Source organism: Rhincodon typus, chromosome 23 (genome assembly GCF_021869965.1).
Source record: "Rhincodon typus isolate 14 chromosome 23, sRhiTyp1.1, whole genome shotgun sequence".
Classification (NCBI taxonomy): domain Eukaryota; kingdom Metazoa; phylum Chordata; class Chondrichthyes; order Orectolobiformes; family Rhincodontidae; genus Rhincodon; species Rhincodon typus.
Genome location: NC_063354.1, coordinates 45,975,340 through 45,992,547, shown reverse-complemented (window position 1 = coordinate 45,992,547; position 17,208 = coordinate 45,975,340). Strand labels below are relative to the sequence as shown.

The 17,208-nt window shown below is 42.3% G+C and overlaps 1 protein-coding gene across 2 annotated transcripts in view; it reads left to right on the top strand.

Annotated features, from left to right (window-relative positions):
• Positions 1-17,208, top strand: part of myo15b (myosin XVB) — a 179,155-nt gene that overhangs the window by 25,446 nt on the left and 136,501 nt on the right. For both annotated transcript variants that reach the window (XM_048610620.1, XM_048610621.1), the window contains exon 4: positions 13,212-13,342. In XM_048610620.1, coding sequence (XP_048466577.1) covers positions 13,212-13,342 — 131 coding nt within the window. The remainder of the gene's footprint in view (positions 1-13,211; positions 13,343-17,208) is intronic.

The following is a 17,208-nucleotide window of genomic DNA, read 5'->3' as shown; positions in this document are numbered from 1 at the left end:
ATCCTCAATGATGGAGGAGGCCAGCACATCAGTGCACAGGACAAGGCTGAAGCATTTTCGTCTTCGAATGGGCAAGTAACTCACTTCCTGACTTACCAAAGCTAGTCCACCATCTAAAAGGCAGTGTGATAGAATACTCCCCACATGCCTGGATAGGTGCAGCTTCAACAACACTCAAGAAGTTTGACACCATCCAGGACCAAGCAACCTGCTTGATTGGGAACACATCCACAAGCATCTATTCCCTATGATCAGTAGCAGCAGTAGATACCATCTATAAGTTGAACTGCAGAGACTCACTAAAATGTCATTAAACAGCACCTACCAAATCCATAAGCACTACCCTCCTGAAGAAGAAGGGCAGCAAATACATGGGAATGCCACCAACTGCAGGTTCCTCTCCAAGCCACTCACCATCCTGACTTGGCAATGTATAACTGTTGCTTCAGTGTCGCTGGGTCAAAATCCTGAAATTCACTTCCTAAAAGAACTGTGGAGGCACGTACACTCAAATGGAGTGCAGTGGTTCAAGAAGACAGGTCACCATCACCTTTTCCAGGGCGATAAGGGATGAACAGTAATAACTCGCCTATGAAAAATGTACAAAAAAAAAATCCCCAACCCAACTCAACCTGACCTACCCACAATCTAAACCACCAAACCTGAAATCAAAAAAAAAGCACTGTGTAGACACAATGGACTGAATGGCCTCCTACTGCACCATAACAATTCTGTGTTTCTGTGATATCTGAAATTGGACAGTGTTTCAATGCTGAGGGTGCCAGATTTGTCATAATGTATAGTATTAGCTTTGGAAAATCATTACACAATGTTGAGTTTATGTGGTTTTATGAAAGGATACTAATTTTTAATAAACTTAATAAATGTAACCAGCAACTTTATCCTTTGGATAAAGGGAAACCAATAGCTTTGGTGCATTTGGATTTTCAAAAGTAAGAACAAGTTGCAAAATAAAGGTTACTACACAAGACAAGAGCTCATGGCTTTGGGGAATTAGCATGGATAGATCGGCTAATGAAAAGCAAACACTGAGAATCAGGATAAATGACAAGTTAAAACTGAAATTAGTGTTCAGACCTGATTGGATGATGTGTTTTTTTTAATTCATTCACATGATACAGGCATCACTGGCCAGGCCAGCATTTACTACCGTCCCTAATTGCCCAGAGGGCAGTTAAATGTCAACCACATTGCCATGGGTCTGCTGTCACTTGTAGGCCAGACCATAGAAAGACAGCAGTTTCCTTCCCTAATGGATGTTCATGAATTAGAAGGGCTTTCCCTGACAATTGACAATGGTTTCATGGTCACCATTATACGTTTTTTAAAATTGTATTCAAATTCTACCATCTGCTGTAGCAGGACTTGAACCCAGATCGTTACTAGGGCCTCTGGATTACTAGTCTGATGATAATACCACTAGGCCATCAGCTCCCATTGTTGCCACATTTACTAACGTATGATAGATAGGAAACAAGTTGTGTGGAGGGCACAAAGAATTGTCAAAGGGATAGAAATTGGTGAAGCTAGTGAATAAAATTTGGTAGATACAGTAGAATATGGACAAATATGAAGTTAGCCACTTCATAGAAAAATAAGATATTACTTAAATGGAAAGAAACTACAGAATTCTGTTGTGCAAAGTGATCTTGAGTTTGGTTTATTATTGTAAAATGAATCACGAAAATTTAGTATGCAGTTGCAGTAAATAATTAGGAAATTAAGTGGAATGCTGGTCCTTGCTGTAAAGGTATTGGCATATAAAAGTGGGAAAGTCTTGCTACAATTGTATAGCATATTAGTGAGATGCACACAGTGCTGTGTACAGTTTGGGTCTCCTTATTTAAGGAAGGATACAATTACATTAGAAGTAGTTCAGAGAAGGTTCGATATGTTTATTCCTGGGACGAAGGTGTTGTCTTATGAGGAAAGGTTGAGCAGGTTGAGCCTGTATTGATTGATATTTAGAAGGGTAAGAGGTGAGTTTACAAATTCTGAGGGCACTTGACAGAGAAGATATTTCCCTCATTGGGGAATCTAGAACTTAGGGGGCACACTTTCAGAACAAGTATCTCCCATTTAAGATGGAAAATGAGGAGAAAAGCTGGGGCATTGAATATATTCAAAGTTGAGCTAGACATATATGATTTTTTATTCTTTCATGGGAGGAGCATCACTGACACAGCCGGTAGGCTGCTTTGTCCTAAAAGATTGTTGAAGCTACACTCATCCAGACAAGTAGAGAGACTTCCATTATAGTCCTGACTTGTGCCTTGTAGATGGTGGACAAGCTTTTGGGAGTCAGGAGCATTCCTTAATGCAGAACTCCCAGATTCTGACATGTGCTTGTGGCCATGATTTTTTTTGGCTGGTCCAGTTATGTTTCTGTTCAGTGGTATCCCCAAGGACATACAGCTAAAGAATTGCCAGGTTTGACCAAAGGACGATATTTTTGAGTCCAGCATTTGATAGAGCGAACCTCATTTCCAATTAGTTTCATTAAGGGCTGACATTGTGGTGCCATGATGGTGGTGAAATCAAATGGAATGACATTACACAGCAACTGCTGTCAAATCAGGGAGATGTTCAATGGGACAGGTTCAAAGATGATATATGAACGAAGCTCTATGGAATATGATACTGACAACACCTAATGCATGTTGTTATGCAAGAAAGCAGCACACCCACAGATCAAGGTGACTCTGATAACAGTCAGTGATCTCAAAGAAGTTTCACTATAAGCAAATACAATAAAGCTGGCAAAACTAATTTTAGTTTTAGAGACTTTGAATCTCGTAAAGTTGAAATAATACTTTACTGCATTGCAAGTAGAGTGTTATGAGAGTCCAGATAAACACAACATCCTTGTTTTGTGCTATCAGTTTTGTGTAATCTTAACTTTAGGAAATTGGTGTAAGGTGTAGTAAGTGTTTAAGTAGGTACGTCTGTAATTCTGCACAGTATCAGATAGGATGCAAGGTTATCTCTAAAATGACCACAGCTTGACCAAGGAAAATCTAATAGAGTTTTCCAGCTGTGTGTATGAACTTGTACAACCTTTGAACAAACAACTGCCAATGCAGTTTACCAATCCTATTTGAGTAATAGGGGAGCTTATGTTCAAAGGGTAGAAGGAATTATAAATGACCTGTGAAACTGGATCATCAACAGCAACAGTAATTTCTTCTGTGACTTTTTTCACGTAATGTGTAATTAACATCTCAATTGGACTGCCTGGAAATGTAGTGGACACAAGTTCAAATGAGGTGTACAGGGGGCATTGGGTGATTATTTGACTAGAAGTAATGTGTAGAGTTGCAGGGAAAGGGCAGTAAGATTGTACTAAGTTATAACTATCTCTTCTCTCTCTCAAAGTCCTGGCAAATCTCACAATTGTGCCATAGGATAAGGCTTTAAACTAAATAGTAGGGATGTAGGTTCAGTTGCATGGAAAATTATGGAAAAAGTTAAAGGGGATTAGGGCTCAGCCAAGGTTATTAAAATTTCCAGAACAAGTGTGACAGATGGAGTTTAATTTAGATAAATGTGAGGTGCTGCATTTTGGAAAGCCAAATCAGGGCAGGACTTATGCACTTAATGGTAGGTTCTTGGGAAGTGTTGCCAAACAATGGGGCCTTGGAGTGCAGATTCATAGTTCCTTGAAAGTGGAGTTGCAAGTAGATAAGATAGTGAATGCGGCATTCGGTATGCTTGCCTTTATTGGTCGGTGCATTGAGTATAAGAGTTGGGAGGTCATGTTGTGGCTGTACAGGACATTGGTTAGGCCACTGTTGGAATACTGTGTTCAGTTCTGGTCTCCTTGCTATAGGAAGGATGTCGTTAAACTTGAAAGAGTTCAGAAAAGATTTACAAGGATGGTGCCAGGGTTGGAGGGTTTGAGCTATAAGGAGAGACTGAATAGGCTGGGGCTATTTTCTCTGGAGCATTATAGGCTGAGGGGTAAACTTATAAAATCATGAGGGATATGGTTAGGGTGAATAATCAAGGTCTCTTCCCCAGGGCAGGGGAGTCCAAAACTAGAGAGCATAGGTTTAAGATGAGAAGGGAAAGATTTAAAAAGGACCTAAGGGGCAACTTTTTTACGTAGAGGGTGCATGTATGGAATGAGCTGCCAGAGGAAGAGGTGGAGGCTGGAGACAACAACAACATTTAAAAGGCATCTGGATGGATATATGAATAGGTAGGGTTTAGAGAGGTATGGGCCAAATGCTAGCAAATGGGACTAGATTTATATAGGATATCTAGTCAGCATGGACGAGTTGGACTGTTTCTGTGCTGCATATCTCCATGACTCTAAGTAAGAGGACAATGAATATGGAATCTAACTTCAAACACAGCAGATGAGGAGAAAACTATGAGAAGGTGGGTGGTCAACGCAGGACTGATGATATTGTGCTTAAATGCATACAGTATATGAAACAAGATAAATGATATTGTAGACAGATTGAAATTGATAGGTATGGCACTGTGGGTATCACAGACACATGGCTGCAAGGGGATCAGGGCTGGGAACTAAATATCCAAGGATACATGTTCTAGTGAAAGGATGGGCAATGGTGTCAGGGTTACCTTGTTAGTTAGAAATGAAACTAAATGAGAGAAACAAGTGAAGTAGAATCAGAAGGCATAGAATCTGTGTGGTTAGAGTTGAGGAACCGCGAAAAGAAAAAGACCCTGATCGGAGTTGTGCGCAGGTCTCCTAGCAGGATGTGGGGCAGAAAATAAATCAGGAGATAGAAAAGGCCTGTAAGAAAGGCTCTATTACAATAATCATGGGGAACTTCAATATGCAGGTGAATTGGGAAATCAGTTTGGACCTAATGTCAACAAAATGGAATGTCTACAAGAATATTTTTGGAGTAGCTTGTGGTAGAGCCCACTAAGAAACAGGTAATTCTGGTATTGTTGATGTGTAATTATAGGGCAGACTTGATTAAGGTGAAGGAACCCCGAGAGAGCAGTGACCATAGTATGGTAGAATTCACCTTGCAATTTGAGAGGGACAAGCTAGAATCAGATATAATGGTATTGAGTAAAGATAACTACAAAGAACAGGAGAGTGGAGCTGGCCAGAGTTGATTAGAACGGGAGCCCAGATGGGAAGATGGTGGAGCAGCAATGGCAGCAATTTCTGGGGGCAATTCGGGAGGCACAGCAGAAATTAATTCCGAGGAAGAAGAAACAGACTAAAGGGAGGATGAGGCAACCAAGGCAGAAAAGTTAAACCAGGGATAGCATAAAAACAAAACGACAAGCAAACAATTTGTTGAGGCTGAGCAGGAAGCCCAAGGATTGGGAAACCTTTAAAAATCAGCAGAGGATAACTAAAAAAGCAATAAGGTGGGAGAAGATGAAAATAGGAGCATATGTGAGCTAGTAATATGGAAGAATATTGCTAGAGTTTTTTTAGATACATAACAGGGATAAGAGAGAGGCTAGAGTAGTCGCTGAACTGCTGGAAAATGAAGCTGGAGAAATAGCAATAGGGAATAAGAAATGGTGGAGACACTAAATAGATATTTTGTATCAGTTTTCACTGGAAGACACCAGCAGCATACCAGAACTTCAAGAGAGTCAGGGGCCAAGGTGATTGTAGTGACCATTTCTAAGGAGAAGGTGCTGGGGAAGCTACAAGTCTGAAGGTGGATGAAGCACCCAGACCAGATGGACTATACCCCAGATTTCTGAAAGAGAGAACTGAGGAGATTGTAGAGGCATTGGTGATGATCTTTCAGGAATCACTGGAGTCAGGGACGATACCAAAGGGCTGGAAAATGGCTAATGTAACACACCTGTTAAGAAGTGATGGAGGCAGAAGACAGAACACTGAAGGTCAGTTAGCCTGACCTCGGTCGTTGATGAGATTTTAAAGCCCATTATTAAGGATGTGATTGCAGAGTATTTGAAAGTGCACAGTAAAATAAGGCTGAGTCAGCACTGCTTCACCAAGGGGAGGTCATGTGTGACAAATCTGAGAGGAGGTAGTGAGTAAGTTGGACAGGAGAGCTATGGACATAGTCTATTTGGATTCCCAGAAGAACTTTGACAAGGTGCCACACAGGAGACTGCTAATAAGATAAGAGCGCATGGTGTTAGAGGCAAGGTATTGGCATAGATAAAGAATTAGCCGACTGGCAGAAAGGAAAGAGTGGGGTGTCTTGGATCACAGCATGTATCTATGTGGTTATAGAAGAATCATAGAATCCCTGCAGTGTGGAAACAGGCCAATTGGCCCAACAAGTCCACATCATCCTCCAATGAGCATCCAACCCAGATCCTGCCCCAGCCCTCTACCCTGTAACCCTGCATTTCCCATGGCTAATCCACCCAACATACATAGCCCTGGACTACAGGCAATTTGGCATGGCCAATCCACCTAACATGCGCATCTTTCGACTGTGGGAGGAAACCGGAGCACGCGGAGGAAGCCCATGCAGACACGGGGAGAATGTGCAAACTCCACACAGACAGTCACTTGAAAGTGGAATATAATCCAGGTCCCTGGCACTGTGCTAACCACTAAGCCACTGTGCCGCCCCTATTTTTTTAAAATTCATTTTATTGTGCTTCAGAATTATTAGTTTTTTTTAAACTGATGGCATACTTACCATCTGCTAAGGTTAAATATAAGATCAGTACAGGAGTTCCATGAGAACATGCAATATTTAGCAACACAAAGATAAGTTAATTATTCATCAGGTACAACACAAATATTGTGGAACAGTTACCATTAAAAAAAGAATCAATCTATTGAGAACAAGCAATCATTAAGAAGCATGAAATCTCCATTTAGAAGTAAAGGAGACAATTTGTGCAAAGGTTTGTTTTGTCAATTTTGACCATAAATGTTCCAGAATTAGGGACATGTCAGCATAGGACAGTAATAAAAGAGTAAGTGATAAAATAGATAAAACAATTCTGGAAATAATCGGTACTCCCTGTCTGTGCATAAACATAGTATAAAAAATTTATATAGTCCAAGTTTGACAAAAAAGACAAACCTGTATCCATTGCAACTGTTGCAAAAGTGAATTTAAATTCTATTACACGGTTGTTAAGAGTAGCAAAACACACTTTTTTGATATTTTTTAAACTTGGTTTTATTCAAGTTTTATACATAAAATACAGTATCATGCAATGGCACTATTTTTGTAAAACATTAAAATCTTAAGACTAGAGTAGTAGTCTGTCTGCAATCGGTACACTATTGACTGCTTTTCCTAGTTCTACCTTTCCACCGCAAAGAAAACCTAATTAACAAACCAAATGGAAAGATAGACAATGATTCAAAAATCTAATTTGCAATCCCTGTATTAAAGTTTATTTTTTTCCAGTGGACTCGATGGGCCGAATGGCCTGCTTCCACACTGTAGGGAGTCTATGGACAGCTATAGTGTGTGGAAGAAGGTCATTTGACCCTCTGAAGATTGACACACCCCCTGCCCCAACTCTGCAGTCCCCATGGCTAATGTACCAAACCTACACATCCCTGCACAGTATATGCAATTCAGCATGGCCAATCCACCCTGACCTGCACATCTTTATGACTCTGGGAGGAAACCAGAGCACTTGGAGAAAACCCAGGCAAATGTGGGAAGAATGTGCAAACTCCACACAGACAGTTGCTCGAGGGTGGATTTGAACCCAGGTGCCTGGTGTTGTGAAGCAACAGCGTTAACCATGGTGCTGCCCAAAGGTTGGTTGATCTGTGGAACTCATTGCCACAGGGGGCTGTGAAGGCCAAGTCATTGAGTGTCTCTAAGTCAGCAGTAGATAAATTCCTGAATAGTAAGGGGATCAAGAGTTATGGGGAGAACGTGGGAGAATGGCATTGAGAAACATATCAGTCATAATCGAACGGCAGAGCAGACTTGATGGGCCAAATCACCTAATTCTGCTCCTATATCTTATGGTCTTATGGCTTCTCCAGCAGAACAAGCTCAGCTTCTCCAGTCTCTCTACATAACTGAATTCTCTTACCACTGGTACCATGCTAATAAATCTCTTGTGCACTGTACTATGGTCTTGACAATATCCACCCAAAACATAGTGCCTGGAACTAAACATAATACTCCAGCAATGTGAGTTATAGACCATAACATCCCTGCTTTTATATTCCATGCCTCTGTTTCTAAAGTCAAGGGTCTCATGTACTTTATCCTCCTAGCCTTAAAATACATATATGTAAAGCCCAAAGTGTCTCTGTTCTTGCACTTTCTGAAAAAAAAAGTTTATCTCATCTCTCCTCATTCCAAAGTTCATCACTTTACACTTTTCTGGTTTAAACTGCATCCATCACGTATCTGAGATAACAAGGTGTAGAGCTGGATGAGCATGGCAGGCCAAGCAGCATCAGAGGAGCAGGAAAGCTGACATTTCGGGTCTAGACACTTCGAGGCTAGACACTTCTTCAGAAAGAAGAATTTCTGAAGAAGGGTCTAGACCTGAAACGTCAGCTTTCCTGCTCCTCTGATGCTGCTTGGCCTGCTGTGTTCATCCAGCTCTACACCTTGTTGTCTCAGATTCTCCAGCATCGGCAGTTCCTACTATCTCCATCACGTATCTGCCCATTTTATGTGTTTCCAAATCATTCTGTTATTTTTCATGTCAGGTATCCCCTAATACCACAGGTGACCCTTAATTGTAAATAGGATGGTGGAATAGAGTTGAGGAATGATGCTGTTTGTGGTTTCATAGATACATTAGTTCATGTAACATATACCACGAATAGTAGGTTTCTTTTGAGTAAGATATTTTGGAAATTAATTTACAAAACTAACAATTTATATGGCTTTAGTGTAGAAAACATTTTTACAGTGGTTTGAAGCTGTAATTTCTTCTAGGAGTGCTTTAGAGCTTTCAGGACCACTTAAAACAGCCTACCAAGTTTTCTTTCCTTAAAGAAAGAGAGAGATAGAGTCAAAAACAGAAATTGCTGGAAAAGCTCAGCAGGTCTGGTAGCATCCGTGAAGAGAAATCAGAGTTAACATTTCGGGACTGGTGACCCTTCCTCAGAACTGATGGTAGTTATGAAAAGGTCAGTGTTTATGCAGAAGATAGGATGGGGGGGGAGAAAGTAAGGAGTAAACGATGGTTGGAATAGAGCCCAAAGAGAGAGAAGAACTGTTGAACAGACAAAGGAATGGATAACAATCTGGCCAGGAAGGTGAATAGCTGTTAATGGAGACTGGTAGTGGCTAACAATGGGTTGTGTGTAAAACAGACTATGAGCAGAACTCAATATTTAGCCCAGAAGTCTGCGGGGTCCCCAAGTGAAAAATAAGGTGTTGTTCTTCCAGCTTACACTGAATTCACTGAAACACTGCAGCAAGTCTGAGACAGGGATGTTGGTTCAGAGAGTTAGAGTACACCACTGTGCTTCAGTACAAGTTTATAGCCTTTGGTTTTGAGTGTAGATGTAAGTTCAGCTCTGAACTTGAACAAACTGATGGCTGATTGTTAGGAAAAAGGATTTTCGTAACTTTGATGATGATGTCATCCTTTCAACCTTTAGCGTCCATTAACGAGCTGGACAACTGCTTTTTTGTGTTCAATGTACTGTCATCATAATGCTATAAATGTGAACACACTAGACATATAATGTATCACTTGGTAGGCTGTATCACAGAAGGTGATAATCAGCAGGAGATCATTGACCACTCTGAGGAAAGGTCACCGGACCCAAAATGTTAACTCTGATTTTTTTCTTCACAGATGCTGCCAGACCTGCTGAGTTTTTCCAGCAACTTCTGTATTTCATTGACCATGTTTGACCTGGTGCATGAGGCTTTATGAGGTCCAGAGTACTGTTGGAGACTTAGAGGACAACTCCCACCTGAATGTTTACCACTGTGCTAAATCCTCTGCTGGGTCTGTCAGATGAGCAGCCTGAGCCAAAGCTGGCTGTAGGCATGGTTTAGTGAAGATGATGGTTCTCTGAATAGTGGCACAACTTATAATGTCAGGGCAAAGGGATTCTGTAGCTGGGCTGGGTCTGCCCTTGTTGTTTCTGGTGTCTAGGATCGATGCCAGGTAGTATGTCTGACTTTTTTATAATTTTAACTTTTGTTCGGAGTTTGATAAAGTGAATGGCTAGTTTAGCCATTTCAGCATCAAATGCACTACTGTAGGTCTCACAGAGTCTTTGTGAAATGGTCAATATTTGAGGTGCAGAAAGTCTTGTAAAAGTTGCTCAAGTCCTCTAGGAACCTAGGGCTGCTGTCTCATTAGAGAGAGACAGTCAGTGGTGGTTTAACCTAAGGGTCACCATGCCTCAGGTGAGGGGAAAGGGTGACAAGGAGAGTTATTTATAGTAACCTCAGCAGGTTAGGGAATTGAACCCAAACTGTTGTCATTACTGTGGTTGGTTGGCTTGCCGAGCTGGTTCATTAATTTACAGACGTTTCATTACCCTGCTGGGTAACATCATCAGCGCAGCCTCCGATGAAGTGCTGTTGTGTTTTCCCACTTGATATTTAAACTCTGGGGTCTATTGGAGTTGATTAGCTCATTTCTGGTTTTTCTTTGATATCATTACTCTTTTTTGCAAACCAGCCATCCAGCCAACTGAGCAATTCAGGATATGGAAAGTCTTGTATTTGAGGTGTAGAATGTTCTGTGTTTGGGGTGTAGAAAGTTTTGTATCTGGGATGTAGAGTTTCCTGTGTTTTGTGTGAAGCATGCTGGATTTGGGGTGTGAAATGTCTGGTATTTGGGGTGTACAATGAGTGTCCAGATTTGGGTTGTGTAATATCTTGGATTCGGGGTGTGAAGTATCCTTTATTAGGTGTGTGGAATGTCTTCTATTTGGGGTGTAGAATGTTCCGTGTTTGGAGTATGCAGTGTCCTGTAATTATTGTGTGAAATGACCTGGATTTGGAGAGTGAAATGTCATATATATAAGGGAGGAATGTCCTGTATTTGGGGTGTGAACTGACCTGTTTTTGGGGTGTGAAATTTCTGGTATTTGGGGGGTGAAATGTCCTGTATTTTGGGTATGAAATGTTCTGTATTTGGGGTATAAAATGTCCTGAATTTAGTAAATAGAACATAGAACAGTACGGCACAGGAACAGGCCCTTCGGCCTACGACGTTGTGCTGAACGTGGTACGAAATTAAACTAATCCCTTCTGCCTGCCCTTAGTTCATATCCCTCCATTCCTTGCATCTTCATGCTTTTATCTAAAAGTCCCTTAAACATCCCGATTATATCTGCCTCCAACACCACCCGTGGCAGCGTGTTCCAGACTCCTACCACTCTCTCTGTGTAAAAAATTCACCCCTCACATCTCCTTTGAACTTTCCCCCTCTCACTTTAAATGTATGCCCCCTAGTATTAAACATTTCAACCCTATCTATGCATCTCATAATTTCATAGATTCCTATCAAGTCTCCCCTCAGCCTCCACCACTCCAGAGAAAACAATCAGAAATTTCCAGCCTATCCTTCTAGCCCATACCAGGCAGCATCCTGGTAAACCTTCTGCGCCCTGTCCAAAGCATCCCTGTAATGTGGCGACCAGAATTGAATGCAATATCTAGTAGCCGAACAAAGGTCTTATAAAGCTGCAACATGACATCCTGACCTTTGTACTGAATTTCCTCAAAATAAAAGCAAGCGTGCCTTACACCTTCTTTACCTTCTTTGGAGTGTGAACTCTCCTGTATTTGGGATATGAAATGTCCTGTGTTTGGAACTTTTGTGCTTTAGACCAAGTTGTGCTCTTAGACAAAAAGTATACAGAAATTTCATTAGCCTATTACACACCCTAAACTTACACAGCCTGAAGCATAAAAATCACAGTTAACACTTCAGTGGGTCAGTACTGAGGATTGCTGCAGTGTCAGAGAGTCAACACTGAGACATCACTGCACTGCCAGAAGGTCAATACTGAAAGAGTGCTGCACTGTTAGAGAGTCAGTACTGAGGGAGTGCAGCACTGTTAGAGGATCAGTACTGAGGGAGTGCAGCACTTTCGGAGGGTCAGTACTGAGGGAGTGCCACACTGTCAGAAGGTCAGTACTGAAAGAGTGCTGCACTATTGAAGAGTCAGTGCTGAGGGAATGCTGCACTGTCAGAGGGTCAGTGCTGAGGGAGTGCAGCACTGTCGGAGGGTCAGTACTGAGGGAGTGCCGCACTGTCGGAGGGTCAGTACTGAGGGAGTGCCGCACTGTCAGAGGGTCAGTACTGAGGGAGTGCCGCACTGTCAGAGGGTCAGTGCTGAGGGAGAGCTGCATTGTCGGAGGGTCAGTGCTGAGGCATTGCTGCACTGTCTGAGGGTCAGTACTGAGAGAGTGCTGCACTGTCGAAGGGTCAGTACTGAGGGAGTGCCGCACTGACAGAAGGTCAGTGCTGAGGGAGTGCAGCACTGTTAGAGGGTCAGTGCTGAGGGAGTACCAGACTGTCAGAGGGTCAGTACTGAGGGAATGCTGCACTGTTGAAGGGTCAGTACTGAGGGAGTGCCGCACTGACAGAGGGTCAGTACTGAGGGAGAGTTGCATTGTCGGAGGGCCAGTACTGAGGGAGTGCCGCACTGACAGAGGGTCAGTACTGAGGGAGAGCTGCATTGTCGGAGGGTCAGTACTGAGGGAGTGCTGCAGTGTCGGAGGGTCAGTACTGAGGGAGTGCTACACTGCTGGTTATTTTGAAGAGCTAAGCAGTTTTCCTCAGTGTCCTGGTTAATATCCAACCCTCAATTAACATAACCAGAACTGTTTATCTTTTTATTACATTTCTGTTTGTGGTGTGCCTGCTGTGTATAAACTGGTTACTAAGTTTCCTACTTTATAACAGGGTCAGCACTTCATCACAGTCCTTTAACTAGAAGGTGCTTTGCAGTTCTCACAGGTCGTGATCGGCTCATCTGACCACACATTCCTTTTGGAGTTACCTGTGTGAGATAATGTGTGTAATGACAGGGCAATAAGAACACAGCGCCATCAGAAACAAAGACAATTTACACTTCTTGAATACCGCACAATGAATTGGCAGATAACTCAAAGAACAATATGTGATAGGATGACCCTATCACAATCTGTAATGGCTGGCAATGATCCTGTGTATTCAGATTGAGAATAGCTGATTTCACTGTGTATTCAGATTGAGAATAGCTGATTTCATTGTGGTACTTTGATCATTAATACTCATTAACTTTTCCCATTGCTTTCCAGGACAGCCACCTGCCTTTGAGAATCAGGTTGCTGAGGTGTCCCCACCACAGGCTAAGGCCATCATCAACAACTCTCTTCCTGCAGATGTCAACAACTACCCTTTCAGTAAATTCATCAATCAGCACTTTAAGGTAGAGTAAGAAGACACAGAGAGGAAGCAGACGCATTTCGAGTGGGGTCAGAATCAGCCAGGCCTTCTACGCTCAGCCATCCTGATTTGGTGATATTCAAAGGGTGTCTTTACTCTCCAGTGCCCCTGACCTTGTCCTGCTGCCTCTGTAGTATTACCTCGTCTAATGGTGCTGCTAAGCTTCAGAACTGCTAGCCTTCTGATTGGATCACCAGCATCAGAAACCAACCCAAGCAAGCTAATTTGGAGTAAAACCACCAGCACACATGGGGTCAGGGTGTCCAGTTGGTCCTGACATTGGACTTGTGATGTCTGAATTCGGAGGCAGGCTCGAGGGGCTAAATGGCCTACCCTGCTCCTATTTCTTTTTTTCTTATGTTCTTCAGGTCATGGGCAAGAGATTCTGCAGTAAAAGACTGCAACCAAATCAGGATACATGGAGATAGATAATGTGCAGGATAGAATATTTTGAGCTTACCAGAGATGAAAAACACATTTAACACAGCACTGTCTATAATGTTAATAGTCAGATTGAACTAAGGTTCTGACAGAGACCTGTAGGCCGGAGGTCAAAGAAAAATGTCCATTAAATGATAAGCTACTATTAAATACATTTGAGATAGATTCAGGCTAGCTAGTGTGATTAATGCAATACAGATTGAACTGTATACTATGAATGTTAAATTATTTAGAGGCACAGTAATCTGTATGGTGAAGGCATTGGGTCATGAATTAGGAACCAGGTTTGCAAGTGAACGGATTGCTTCACAGATTGGACTTAAGAACATTAGAAGTAGAAACAGGAGCCTGCCCACCACTCAGTAGGAACATGGCTAACCCGACATTCCTCAGATCCACTCTCCTGCTTTTTCCATGTCACCCTTGATTCCTCTATTGATCAAGAATCTATCTATCTCAGCCTTATATATACACAAGCACTCTGCCCCCATCTGAGGGAAGAAATTCCCCCTCATCTCAGTCTTAAATGAGCAACCCTTCATTCTGAAACTATGTCTTCTGGTCCTAGACTTTCTCGTGAGGGGAAACATCCTCTCAAATCTAACCCTGTCAGCCCTTAAGAATCCTATATGTTTCAGTAAGATCAACTCTCATTCTTCTGAACTCAAGTGAGTAGAGTCCCAATCTGTTTAGCCTTTGGTCATAAGATAATCCCTCCATACCAGGAGTCATCCTAGTGAACCTTCTGAACTTCCAATCCTTCCTTAAATAAAGGGCCCAAAACTGCTCACAATACTCCAAGATAACAAGGTGTAGAGCTGGATGAACACAGCAGGCCAAGCAGCATCAAAGGAGCAGGAAAGCTGACGTTTCGGGTCGAGACCAAGCATCGGCAGTTCCTACCATCTCTGTAACAATTTTAACCCCACTGCGAAGCCTCACAATACTCCAACTGTGGTCTCACCAGAACCTTGTACAGTTACAGTAAGACTTCCCTACTTTTATTGTCCAAGCCTTTTGAAATAAGGGCCAACCTTCCATTAGCCTTCCTGATTACCTGCTGTATTTGTGTCTTAGTTTTTTGTGTTTTGTGCACAAGTACCCCGAAGTCCCTTTGTGTTACAGCCTTCTGCAGTTTTTCTCCATTTAAGTAATTCTGTTCTTTTGTTCTCCCTTCAAAATGACAGCTTGACGTTATACTCCATTTGCCAACTTTTTGCCGACTTACTTACCCTATCAATATCTCTCTATAAACTGTATCCCTCTCACAACCTGCCTTTCCACCTATTTTCAAGTCATCTGCAAACTTGGCTACAGTACATTAACATATGTTAGAGATAGTTCCAGTACCACCACTGATTCCTGTGGAACTCCACTAGTTACAGGTGCCAACCTGAAAAAGAACTTCTTGTCCCCATTTGCTGTTTCCTGCCCATTGCCCAATTCTCCATCCATACCAAAATACCACCTCCAATACTGTGGGCCTTTTGTGAGGTACCTTGTCAAACATGTTCTCAAAGTCGAAATACAACACAGCTACTGGTTCCCCTATCCATTCCTGTCAATACTTTCTCGAAAAACCGTTAATAAATTAGTCAGACAAGATTTCCCTTTCATGAAACCATGCTGAGTCTGCTTGATTACATTAAGATTTTCCAATAGTGCTGGAATTACTTTCTTTATAATTGATTCCATCATTTTTCCAACAATAGATGTTAGGCTAATAGGCCTATAGTTACCTGTTTTTCGCCTCTCTCCCTTTCTGAATAGGGGTGTCATATTGGCAGTTTACCAATCCTCTGGTACTTCTCCAGGATCCAAGGATTTTTGGAAAACTACAACCCATGGATCCACAATCCCTATAATCCCTATAATCTCCTAGGCTACTTAAAGAAGACAAGGCCATGCTGCCCGTAGCTTCAGATTAAATTCAGTGGTGGGCTCTCATTCTAAGTGCAGACAATTACAAGTTGAAATACGGTCCCAGAGGCCAAGCAACAAATGTGGATACTTTGAGATGCTTCCCACTGGCAGATACGCCACCAGGGGTGCTGCCAAACAGTCCATTCTGGTTTTAAATTTCCTAGACACTCTTCCAGTCACTGCTGACAGTATCAGACTGTGGTCGCAAAAAGATCTGGTGCTGGCAAAACTAAAACAGCTGGTGGTGAAACAAAAGTGTCGTCGCTAATGCTACTCAGGACCGTTTAAACTAGAGTGGCAGGGAGCTGGGAACCAGAGCAGCAGGTCAGCAATTGGACTGATTGAGGGGAAGGTAGATGTTAGAACCAGCAGGACAGAAAGGAAGGACAGGTAGAGACAGGTAATAGAACATCATGGTACTAATGGGCTGAAGTGTGTTTATTTCAATGCAATGTGTATTATAGATAAAGGAGATGAGCTTAGAGCCTAGATCAGTACATGGGACTATGCTGTTGTGGCCATTACAAAGACTTGGTTGAGAGAAGGACAGGACTGGCTGCTCAACGTTCCAGGGCTTCAATGTTTTAGACGAGATAGAGAAGAATGTAAAAGAGGTGGAGCAGTAGCATTACTAATTAGAGACAATGTTACATCTGCACTCAGACAGGATATATTAGAGAGCTCATCACTGAGACAATATGGGTACAGCTCAAAGATAACATGGGTGCAAACACTCTGACAGGGTTGTCATAGCAGGTGACTTTAACTTCCCTAATATTGACTGGGACTCCCTTAGAGCAAGAGGCTTAGACGGGGCAGAGTTTGTTAAGTGCGCCCAAGAGGGCTTGTTGAAACAGAATCTGAATAGTCCAACTAGAGGAAGGGCCATACTGGGCCTTGTATTCGCTAATGAGCCTGGCCAAGTGGCTGACCTTTCAGTGGGAGAGCATTCGGGAAACAGTGATCACAATTTGTTATGTTTTAAGATAGATATGAATAAGGATAAGTCAGGAGCTTACAAGAAGGTGCTAAAAGCTGGGGGGGGAGGGTGCAGTGGAGGAGGGAACAAATTACTTCAGTATTAGGCAGGAGCTTGGGATATTAATTGGGAGGAGCTGTTATCAGGCAAGTTTACATTTGACATGTTGGAGTTGTTTAAAGACCTGTTGATGAGAGTTCAAGACCGCCATGTTCCAGTAAGGAGGAAGGACAAGGATGGCAAGGCAAGGGACCCTTGGACAATGAGGGAGGTTGTGAATTTAGTCAAAAGGGAAAAAGAAGCATGTGTAAGGTTTGGGAAGCTAAATTTGGATACGGCCTGTCAGAAATATAAGGAAAACAGGAAAGAACTCAAGCAGGGAATTAGGAGAATAAGACAGGGCCATGAAATTACCTTGGCAAGTTGGGTTAAAGAGAATCCCAAGGTATTCTATACATATATTAAAAATAAGAGAATAACTAAAGAGAAGGTAGGACCACTCAAGG